Here is an 11,624-nt window from a genome sequence, read left to right as displayed (position 1 = left end):
CCTGCAGCTTCTCTCGTATAAGTTTTTTTGCGACTTCCTGACATACAGCAATACTCTTCCAGCAGCTGTGGTGCTTTCTCAGAGACAGCTACTGCTTGGCTTCTTTCCTGGGCTAATGGTAGAACTTGTATTTTCCGAAGGGTGTTAGCAGGAGTACAGGGAGGGGAACCTAGCCCTTTTATGCTCACTCTTTTTATACTTGCTACACTTAGAAATAGAGACTGAATTGCTTTTAGGAGGGGTAATTTTCTTCATTGACCTTGAAGTGTGCTATATCATAGAGATTGTAATTCGGATACCTCCATTAGGTGCTTAAAGATAGGTGGGATGAATCCAAGCCAAAACATTCAAGAGGGAATAGACAGTCTGTCTAGAGAGCTTCTGAAATAAGTGGTGAGTAGGTAACTGAGTCAGGGCTTTCATGTTCAGTGGATGTGATGCACTGAGATTTTTGACCCTGAAGAAGTCTTGAAAACTTGGGCACTGCTGTAATTTTTTACCTTTGCATTTGATGTAGTAAACAGTTTATTGAATGCCAACAAAGAAAACCTTGTTGCAACTTACCTTAAAGTGAGAGCCACAGTTTGAAAGTGTGATTTGGGAAAGAAGTATCCAAGCAGTTACTATACTAAAGTCTTGCTCTGTGTTGACAAAATGTGGGCTTGTTGGTCAAAGCACAATAGCAGCGAGACTCCTGCTGGCTATGGGCATTGGTAAGTGCTAGCTACCCAAAGCTAGCAGTTGCTTGAGGAGCCAAAATTTAATCTCTTTTGCATTGTAAATAATGTCACAGTGAGCTCTTCATACAGGTTATTTTAATGAAACTGGAAAATGTTATTTAATGAAACAAGGAAAAGGAATTGTATTCAGTAATTTGCAAGTAGAAGAGAGGAAAATTATGGCTGAAGGTGCCGATTGTTAGCTAAAGGAAATTAATGGTATCAAAATTATGGTGTGGTGTTACTACCATGTTGCATGTGGACCTTGACCACTTTGCTTGTAGTGAAATACAGTGGTGGGACAAAAAGTTTTGGATTCAGAAGACTGGCAGAGGGACTCAAGTTCTGTGGCAGCTGGGGCCGGGGAAGGATGCTGTCTGACTCCCTGGTGCTTTCTAGGAGATGCGCTGGAGGAAGTGTGCTAGGGCTTCTATTTTAGGCTCACAGGCTATTCAGGTGCAAATTTTGGTATCTTTAATGCTCTCTGTTTAAGTTAATTTTTCAGGTTTGTGTTTTTCCTCTGCATTCAAGAGACTGTGTTGCCAGTGTGTCCTTGCTAGAATTTCTCTTCTACTCTGTTGAAAGTTTTCTTTAATGGCACAGTTGATTCAGTCACTACCTATCAGAATCTTCTGGTGTTTACAATTACAAACGCCAGCTGTTAGAATTGAATCTTCCTAGATTGTGTAAGCAAACATAATTTTATTGACCTCTTTGACCCTATTTTTAACACCATCTTAAACTGTTTTCTCAAATCATTTGGATCAATCTTTGGACAATGCTCTCAGGCACATGGTGTGATTCTTGGGGATTTCCTGTGCAAGGCCAAGAGTTGAACTTGATGATCCTGGTGGATCCCTTCCAACTCTGAATATTCTGTGACAATCTTCTTCCAAAACCAATGACAACTTTATAGTAACTTAAAAAAATAATGTAAGTCTGCTCTGTAAATTTTCCTAATGCTGATTTATTTATTTATTAACAGATAAATTTGCGCCTCATCTTGGTAAGTGGGAAAACAAAAGAGTTCCTATTTTCCCCGAATGACTCTGCTGCAGATATCGCGAAACATGTGTATGACAACTGGCCGATGGGTGAGTAGCTCTGTGGCTTTGGCTTTTCAGCTGGTGAGCTGGGAGCTCCCCTGTATTTTCAGACTGAAGTGTCAATAAACTGGTCTCTGTGCTCAACAGTCAAATCTGTTTATTCTGTATCTGGACATAGATTTATATAGAAATATAGTTGTCTTGCCTTCTTTTTCCCGGTTTCTTCAATTGGGTGGATTTTTAGATTGTTTCCTACTTTGTTGCTAAAATTTGCTTCCCCAAACCAAAGTACTCCTTTCACCCTATCTTTAAACACTTTTCTTGATCAATCATGTTAGAGGATCTAGTAAGTGTAAGGAAATGTTGGCGATATAAAACCTCTTATGTGAGGACAGCTAATATAAAGCATGGCTTGTCACAGGAGCACACTGATGAAATTGAGTCTAAGGACTTCTTCCTTACTGCCTTATCTTGGAAAATATCTGTAATAATGATATTTTCCCAGGAAAAGTCCCCAAATATAAAAGCACATTTTAAGAGACATTAAAAGACTGGAGGTTGTTTGTGTGAATATATTTGGTGTTATACAGGAACACTGTCCTTGGAAAACAGACTTGAGACTTTAAGATGTGTATTCACATATGTGAATAGTGCCCCAAAACAAAGTGCTTCTGTTCTCCCCGACTATGATTTCATGGGAAAATAGCCAAAACACAGACATAGCATTACATACGATGAAAGAAAATGCTTCTTTTGGTACAGGACTTCATTTGGGTTACTGTTTTGATGTTAAAAAGGCTACTATTTACACAAACTAAAACATTGCACTATCTGTTTCTGTGGTGGCTTTGTCAAAGACATATGGTGGATGATAGTTCATGCCAAAAAGTTAGTGTTGATAAGCCTTAAACTGGTCTTTGAGGTTAGGAAAAACAGAGTTTCAGGGGATTTGTTTGCTGTTTGATTTGCTGGGATGCAGTATTATGTATTTAGTAAAACATGCAATGAAGGAAGAGGGTTTTAGTACTCTGAAGTATTAGAAATAGATGTTAACCCCTTTAACAGTAAGAAATGTGGTTGACATAGCATCTGTGTAGCTGCTGTACATATTTTAATGTGTGCCTACAACATGGTTGTCGTAATGTTCTTTGTGTACTTTTATTCGAATTAGTAAAGGCAGTACTGGATTTTTTTTTCTTACTTTAGTTTATGCCTGAACATGTGTTGTCATGTTCCCAGTCTCGTGAGCTTGAAAGTTGCAGATTCTGAGTTTAGAGTTGGGAAGAAATACAGACTTTAAAGTCTCCTCTTTTAAAAAAAACCAAAAGTAGAACCAGACATGGAAGCCTCAGTTCCAATACCTGCTGTCCTGAAGGAGTGCTCTAAATCTTGATGAATGTTTAATTGCCTTTGCAAAGAAGAATAATCTCAGTTTAAAAGGCAGGAAAAAAAACCCTACTTCAGAATAGCATTACAGATTTTCACAAACATTAGCCCATTAGCTGTATTCAAACAGAGTGCTCTTCTTGGCATAGGACTGAGAAACTGGCTGATGAGGACTAAAGTTTCCTTGAAAATTACTCTTTTTACTACCATTTTGACAGGTCGTGATCTCATGGGCAAAAGTCACAAGACAGTCACATGCTGGCAGGATTAAGACAAACGACTCCCCCTCTTATTTGGCAATACAGTTGTTAATTAAAGATCCCTTGACTTGTAGTAGAAAATGCCAAATTTATGTTAATGCATGTTGTCTGGGTAGTTTACCTGTTCTTCACCTCCCCTCCCCATTTTCTTCTAAATAATACGAACTTTTTTCTTGTACAGCAATTATCTGAACTTAAAAGAAAAGGTAGATTCATTGAGTCCTTGGCTCATTTAGTCATCAGTGGAAATTAAAATTTGAATTCATGTCAGAAAGAAATGTTTCAGACTGCCGGCCAAGAAGCAAAAATTAAAAAGATGGGTAACTTGGCAGCTTAACAATGAGCAAATTCCTGTGCCAAAATATAGTCTGTCTTCTTTTGGTTGTGGTTTTGCGTCATTATGGCAGTGTAAACTGGCTGAATTTCTCCTCTTTACAGACATAAAGTGGAGCTCAGAGTGGAGTTACAGAGTGGAGTTCAGACTCTATGGAGTAAAAAAAAAATAAATTGGTATCCTAGCAGTGTGATAATTTAGATCCTTGACGTAGCTCACTTCACAGCCTCGCGGAAAGGGCATGTGCTTGAATTGCAAGACAATTGAATCAGGCCCTGAGTGGAAATACTTGAAATTCAAATAGCTTTGGTTGCCTAATTTGATTTAATCTTATAAACTAGGCACATGGCAGCGCCCAGGAATATTGCAGCCTCTGCTGCTGGTACCAGCCCTGCCTCCACCTCTGGGCCGTGCTGACTCCTGCTGCCTGTGTCTCTGCCTGCTTGCTTTTTGCACCAGATGCCTCTCCGTGCGCTCTGCAGCCACGGGTTTTGTTTTAAATGTTTCCCCTTCTCCCCTTTTTAGTTCTTCTCCCTTTGTGGTGCCAGTTGCTACTGCCTGTATGTTAATTGTGCGTTCCCAGTGAACAGGTTGGTTTCTGCGGCTTGTCGTGATCCCTTGATGAATATTCATTTTGGTATATAAACACTACAAAAGCAAAAACAGAGAACATTTGTGAGCAACTGTTGCCAGATATCTTGGTCAGCTGAGAAACAGAAAACACTGCATTCCCAGAGAGCCCATTTAAATCCAGCATTTCAAGGTTTTATGATACTTGTTCTGAAAGCAAAGTGCATATTTATTTGCTCTTCACATTGTGACAGGGAATGGTAAGAGAGTAGGAAAAGATCATTTAAGCTTATAATTTATTTACGATGGCTTCAGCATTATAGGAAAACACATGCTTGCTTTTCCCAAACCACTGTTTGCCACATACAAACATCCACAGATTGGCCTTGGAGCAGTTCCTTCCAATGTGCGGGTGGGTGTCTGTGCCGAGCGCCTCTGCCCGCTCTCCGCGGGGCTGCTCGGGTCACGGCCCCCTCTGGACATGCGGCTGGCTGGATCTGGCCCTCATCGAACACTGCTCTGCAGCCTCAGAGAATTTTTTCACTGCTGTGATCTCCGAGTCCTGTTTCAAGTGACCCATCACATGCACTTTGGCGCTGTGTGTGGCTGCTTCCCACTGACTGAGAACGGCTCCAGTTAGTCGGTTAGCTGTTGAGTGTGGCTTGAGGAACTTGTGAATGGGAAGAAATTAAGGCACTGTTAGTCTGGATATTAAGAATCAGGAAGCATTAATGTTTTGTGTAGGACTTGTATATGTGCAAAATACCTCCTGCAGTCCATGAAGTCAGTTAGTAATATTTATACTTGTAGACATAAAATTATGTGTTTCGATGCCCTATGTCAAATGACGAATTTAAGAGTAGATTTCATGAGTGCTGCCCTTGAATTATCATCCTGTACCTTTAGCCCATGCTCTCTCTTTCATGTTTCGTGCAGAAGAGTCATGTTCCTAGTTTTCTTCCTGGGTAAAGGTGAGAGAAATAACAAAAGATGTTTTTATTACAATGTAACTGGAAATTCTCTCTCTCTCTCTCCAGACTGGGAAGAAGAACAAGTCAGCAGTCCAAATATCTTGCGGCTTATTTATCAAGGGAGGTTTCTTCATGGCAATGTGACATTAGGAGGTATGAAAATAATTTTCATGATGTATGTTACAGTCAGGCAAAGAGGATATTTATTTATAGTGCAGTGAATACTACTTTGCTGTTCAAGATCACAGTATGACTTGCTTTATGCTCTTTTTCCTCTGCATAGAGTGACATTGTACCTTAATGTGTGTTTTTCCATCTTGTTACCACTGGTTGTTAAACTTTGGGAGGTACCACCTGCTAAGTCAAGTCTCCTCTAGCACAAAGAAACTGTAATGCTGCTTTTATTTGTTGTGTTTCTAAATGGAATATTTTGTTCCATCTCTCTTACCTTGCACTCGCAGGGCAAGCTACTCAGTAAATGCCGGAAGCATTTTAAAATGCTTGATAAACTTTATGATAACTGGTCAAACAATACTTTAAATCTTAGTGCAATGCAGGCAGACATCCTATGAATGAGAATGAGGGGAGGCATTCTTGCTGTCCAGTGCTCTCCCAGGGATACAATTGCATAGTTATGCGAAAACAACAGTAAATGGCTTCACTTCATGTGCTGAGGAAATGCAATTCAACTGTGCCCCCTCGTGGCAAGTGTTCCCCCACAACTGCGTGTTTTGATGGGAGTCTTTGACGGAGGTGTGACACACATCTGTAACAGTAATCTTTCCTTTTGCAAGTAGCATCTGCCAGTGTAAATATCAACTGCATTGGTAACTAAACAAAATCAGACTCCTGTGCCAGTCTAAAAATAAATTAATGCACCTACTTATGTTCAGATTGTTCATGGCTTAGTACTTGAATGGAGTACAGAAAGGAAAATATAATACAAAGTCACCAGTGAAATGTTTTTGAAGCTAAGACGAACCTGAAAATAATGTTTCTCGACTGTTTATGGCGATGTTCCATGAAGAAGTGACTGGGATGATACAACCATTGATTCACTTTCTGTCATTCTCTGTGCTGGCTAGTGATGTACTTCTAGAATAGCTTTACTCTCCATATAAATAAATTTTTAATGCTACCATATATACAAAGACGATCATTGTCAGTTCAGCTGGAAGAACTCTGAACTTTTTACTCAGTCTTTTAATTTGTATTTTTACCAGGTGACAATGAGTGCAGCTAGTAGCAGTTGGGGTAGAATTCAGAGACAAATGTTAAGTTTTGGATCATCTCTGCTATTAAAGATGCTAGTCTTACCCTATATTTCCAGGCAAGGATAGCTAAATGGGATCTTTTTCATCATTCATCTCTGGGTGTTGCCCTTGACCACCAGCATTTGTACCCTTTAGTGACATTTTTCTAAATCTGAAACAACTTTGAATATTTAATATATTTGATACATTATTTAATGAGTTAAGCTGGGGAATAATAGCTGCATGCTGGTGACTCTTGCATTAACTTAGATCTATGAATTTGGAACACTTACTTGGGTTTGGGGCATTTTAGTTCATTTTTAATCATTCATGCGTTGCGATTTAATCATCATGTTTTTACCCCAAGGATCTTACGTGTGTATTAGTATTTGTCAAAGATCCTTTTGTTGCTGTATTATTTAAGAAAAAGAATACCTAAAACATTGGCTTAACTTCAGTACTAATGAAGTTATCTGGAGTAAGATTATATAGCTGAAAGAGGAACAGCAATTGATGAAACAGCCTGATTCAGTTTGTGGTGTTCATTAGAGGTAATCCTAAGTGAACTAGTTGCCTTTAAAGGGGAGGTGGAGTGGGGAGGAAATTTCTTGCTAAACACAATGCTTAGTTTCTTATGCTGTTATAGCACAGTTTCATTAAGCTTTTCTGGCTGCAGTTCTCTGACTGAGTTATAGCGCTTAGTATTATATTTGCTTTAGGTGATTAGGCAATATTGACTGGAATTTGGACCTACTTAAAGTAAATTTATCATCCAGTGAAACAAAAGTTTCCAAGGAAACAGTTTAGTGTTTTCTTTTTCAATGGGAGTCAGGTTTTGTTTGTGTTGAAAAATTACATTTTAATGTTCTAACCTCACATGTCTGTGCAGTGGCTTCTGAATTTGGGACTCATACAAACTAAAAGGCCTGAAAAATAACAAACTGATAGGAAAAAATGGGTTTGAGTGAAAAATTTTATTTCAAAGAAACGTTTTGATAGCTTCTCTGAGTGGACTTTGACTACAAGAACAGTAGAGCTAATGGCACTGGACACGGTAAAGAAAAATAGAGCCCTGTGTAAAACTTTCTGTGCCACTCTTGCCTGCAGTGCTTGAGCCACACTGTTTGTGTCCTGCTTGTGCACAGGGTTGGGGAGTTGGCTAGCAAGGCAGTGTCTGTTGTTCAGCTTCCAACAGGAAATTTCATCCTTTGGCTAAATATTTGTTCTGCAGTTTGCATTTCAAATAATATTAATTGTGGAAGTAATACATAATCAACAGTTCTCCATTTCTTGGTAGATAAGGGTAACCAGCAGAGTTTTACTTCCTTATTTGTTGGAGGTTGGAGGTGGAGAAAGAAAGTCAACCCATCCTGTGCTATCCAAAGGGACTGAGAAGTAAATTCTGACAACAGAAAATATGGAACAACAGTGGAATTGAACAGATGGGAAAGGAATGAAATACGATTTTTAAGTCAGAGAAAGGGATGAGAGAACAGAGAGAAGAGCAAGAAGGGATTACTGAGCATAGCTTAGAGCGCTCAGATGCTGTCATGGTGCTCCAAGCAAGAAGCTGCAAATTGCTAGTGAGAACTTGGGTGAACTTTGTGAGCTACTAGCTGAAATTGGTTAGTTGAAAAATTTGCATAGTTCTACTTGATTACTGTAAACAGTTAATCTCCACAAGTCTCCTGCAGTGTCTTGATACTATGAAAGATGTCCCTAATGTGATTAGTTGGTAATATTTTGCTCTTTCTATAATGGCTTTTCAGCTGTCTATGTTATGAAGACAATCCTTTCCATTGAGTTTGCGAAGAGCATATTAACAGTCTGTTAGAGTTTTCAGTTGTATCACAGTATCAAGTACCTAAAATACATCATCTTTGTCAGACTTCACACTATCAATAGGTTCTTGTTGCAGGCACAGACACTGCTTCAAGTAAACTAAGCAATTTTCAAATTTGCCTTTCTGTAGAGATGTCTTTTCCCAAAGTACAGCTACTTCAAAGAAGCTTGTGGAGTTCTGTATCCCTTCATATGCTTAGACCTGTATTTTAACCTGTTTTAATCATAACTTGCATTTTTTCAAGCAAATACGTAGACAATGAAAATGATTTAATGGCAGTGTTTTAGCAAGGCTTGTATTGAATACATCTAATTACCAAATACTAGGTTTATTTTTTATTAGTGAATGTTTAATCTATGCTGTAGTGATTAAAACAGAGAAGTATTTTTCTCTTTGTTTACCTTCAGGTTTATTTGCTATTCATTATTCATTTATTTACTTAAAATGCCATGATGCACCATACGTGAAAATAAAAGATGTAACTTGAGTCTGAGAGGCCAAATTCTACTCAAATCAGAATGATTTGTGTAGTTATGATTAAATTCTTTTAAAATTTATCACTAACTTATTTCCTCTACAAGGTGGGGAGGACAAAACTCTTTACCTTATATTTCTCAGAGAAATGATCAAGGAAAAGAATCATAGGATTTGGAGAGAGGAAGCAAAACTGAAGTTACATAATGAACTTGTTAAAGCAGCTCCTCCCTCCCCCAAAAAGGAGGAAGTCAAAGTTCAGAATATTGAATCTGTCAGTGAGAATCTGCTAAATATAATGAGCAACAGAGAATCCTTTCATTTCAAGGAGACTAGAGGTTTTGATAAGTATTATAATAGAGTGCTAAACCCATAAATACAGCCTGGTGTTTGTATGCTTAAATCTGAACGTGAAAATTATTTCAGCTTCAGAAATGAGCAGAACCAGTTGTGGGAAGTACCATTGTTTCTGTTTCGTGTTGCCAAAGCCGACAAAGGCAGCACTGTGAGAATTACTGTATCTCATTGAAAATGTGATGTTTCTTACATGCAGGTGATGTTACAGATTAGTCCTAAAAGGCAAGATGCAGACATGTTGTATTTCAAAAAAATCTGTGTCAGAGATCGAAGTATGTTTTAGGAAAACCTGTTTTGCAGTAGTGTTTTGCTATCCCGGGAATAACAATTTATTGGCTGAATTAGCCACTTTTTTCCATCCCTTGTGACTAAAGATTGCTTAGCACCTGAGTCTTGGCATGAATTCCCACTTCTGCTTTTACTCAAAAGAGGAAGGCGAAGTTTCCTAGGAGGAACCTCATGTCTCTAAGAATGTGGTGTTTTAAGTGACTATTATCATGTCCCAAGGCCCTGATTTACAGAACTTTAACCAGTAGGCAGTTCAAACCTAACAGTAGGAACTTTTCAGCAGATGCTAGTCCAGTTATAGTTGGTTTCAGTTGGGTTCTTTGAAGGAAAAAAAAGACTTCTGTAATGTGTTAATTCTCCTTTACTCCTTTTGCAGCATTAAAACTTCCTTTTGGCAAAACAACAGTGATGCATTTGGTGGCGAGAGAGACATTGCCAGAGCCAAACTCTCAAGGTAGGCTGTGCACTGCAGGTATTTCTTGGTGGGCAGATCTCTTAGAGGCTTCTTGAGTATTTCATGACAGAGAAAAGCCAAGTCCTTGTGCTCTTTTGTGAAGGAAGTAATGGAATGCTTTTCTACATGTCTATAGAAAACCAAGAAATTAACTTGTTGGTTTAGCATTTTTGTAGCACACAGAAATTTACTCAAACTTTAAAAGCTTTCGTTCTTATTGTGAAAAACTAGTTCTGATTTATTTTTCAGTTATGTGTGCACATGTATAATAATAAATAACTTGCTAACTGAAAATAATAAAGAACAGACTTGTATTAAGCATACTTCAACACAGAACAGCCTAATTGCTTTAGACACGGCATGTAAGCAAAACTTTCTTCTTGCTCTGCAGGTCAAAGGAACCGTGAAAAAACTGGAGAAAGCAATTGCTGTGTAATCCTGTAAACCCTGTTAGCTTTACCTGCTAAGTGTGATGTAATATAGTCTTTGTCTTTCATGCTGCTGGAATAGAAGAGGCCCTACCTTGCTTCAAACACCTGTAGGAAGAGCCTGTCTGTAAATCCATGGAACTGAAATATTACACGAACACTGTCTCATTAGTCTTTTTTTTTTAAAAAAAAGAGAAAGATCAATGAACACTTTCATTGTTTATTTTTTTCAATTCCTCCTTTTTGTTTGTTGAATAATCTTACAGTGCATCAGTTCTTGAAAGAATTCAATCTCCAGAAAGGTTTGTGTTCTTTTCCATAGCAGGAGTCATTTGCTACCACAGAAATCTCCATTAACCAGGTCTAACCAGTCAAGCTTTCTAGATGCAATTTGCACTAAATACGGTTGACAGTATATTTCTCATCAACAACCTCTAACAATATTTGAGACACCTAGTAAGAACCCACGATGTATCATGCAACACTGGAAAATAGTATATTAATAACTAAAACAAATCTCACTTATGGCCAAATCAAAGGAAAAACTGTTAAGTCAATTCTACCTAAGTCAACCTTGGTGGCCAAACTGGCACAGAATACTAACTAAACCAAGTCTAACTATATATATTTTCACTGCAAGAAACAAAAAAAAAAACTATGTGCCTGTAATTTAAAAGCACTCTGTAGAGGGCTGATGAAACTGATTTCTTGGTTACTGCGTGTGCTCTGATCTCGTACGTTAGCCGAGTGCTTATTCAGACAGCACAAACAAGTGCAGAGAGTGCGTTTCCTAGCCTTAATATGGGAGGGGTAGTTTCCTGTAGTTCATAGGCTTTTATTATTGTGCATAAATGTTAGAAAATATCATTTACTAATCAATTTTATGTATTTGAATATTGGCAATTGGTGTTTTTTCGGTCATTTTTCTCATCTGTACCTTAGACTCCAGTGTCATGCTTCCTCATTAGAGACTTCAAAAGACTTACTAAAGTTTAAAAAGAAAAAAGAAGAACTTCTGCCATAGTTACTAGTTTTGTTTCTTTACGTAACCTGCATTCGGTATTAGTGCTTGCAATGGTATCAAAATCAGGAGCTGATTTTCGAAGGCAGACGTAATTGAAAGGATGCCATTCTTTTATTTCATATCAATAATTTAAATGTTGATATGCTAAAAAACTTTGCACAGCACTAAAGCATGAGCTAGTTTCATCTAAACCTGTAAAAAAATTAAAAAATAAATA

The 11,624-nt window shown here is 38.1% G+C and overlaps 1 protein-coding gene across 1 annotated transcript; it reads left to right on the top strand.

Annotated features, from left to right (window-relative positions):
• Positions 1 to 7: 7 nt before the first annotated feature.
• Positions 8 to 11,619, top strand: UBL3 (ubiquitin-like 3; the record flags this gene model as incomplete). Its single annotated transcript, XM_009083204.1, has 5 exons — positions 8 to 70; positions 1,705 to 1,813; positions 5,353 to 5,439; positions 9,878 to 9,955; positions 10,347 to 11,619. Coding segments are annotated over 5 exons (390 nt in total), but the record flags the coding sequence as incomplete, so codon positions are not given.
• Between the last annotated feature and the right edge of the window lie 5 nt (positions 11,620 to 11,624).

This window comes from Acanthisitta chloris, unplaced genomic scaffold (genome assembly GCF_000695815.1).
Source record: "Acanthisitta chloris isolate BGI_N310 unplaced genomic scaffold, ASM69581v1 scaffold43219, whole genome shotgun sequence".
Lineage (NCBI taxonomy): Eukaryota > Metazoa > Chordata > Aves > Passeriformes > Acanthisittidae > Acanthisitta > Acanthisitta chloris.
This window is presented reverse-complemented; position numbering and strand designations above follow the sequence as displayed.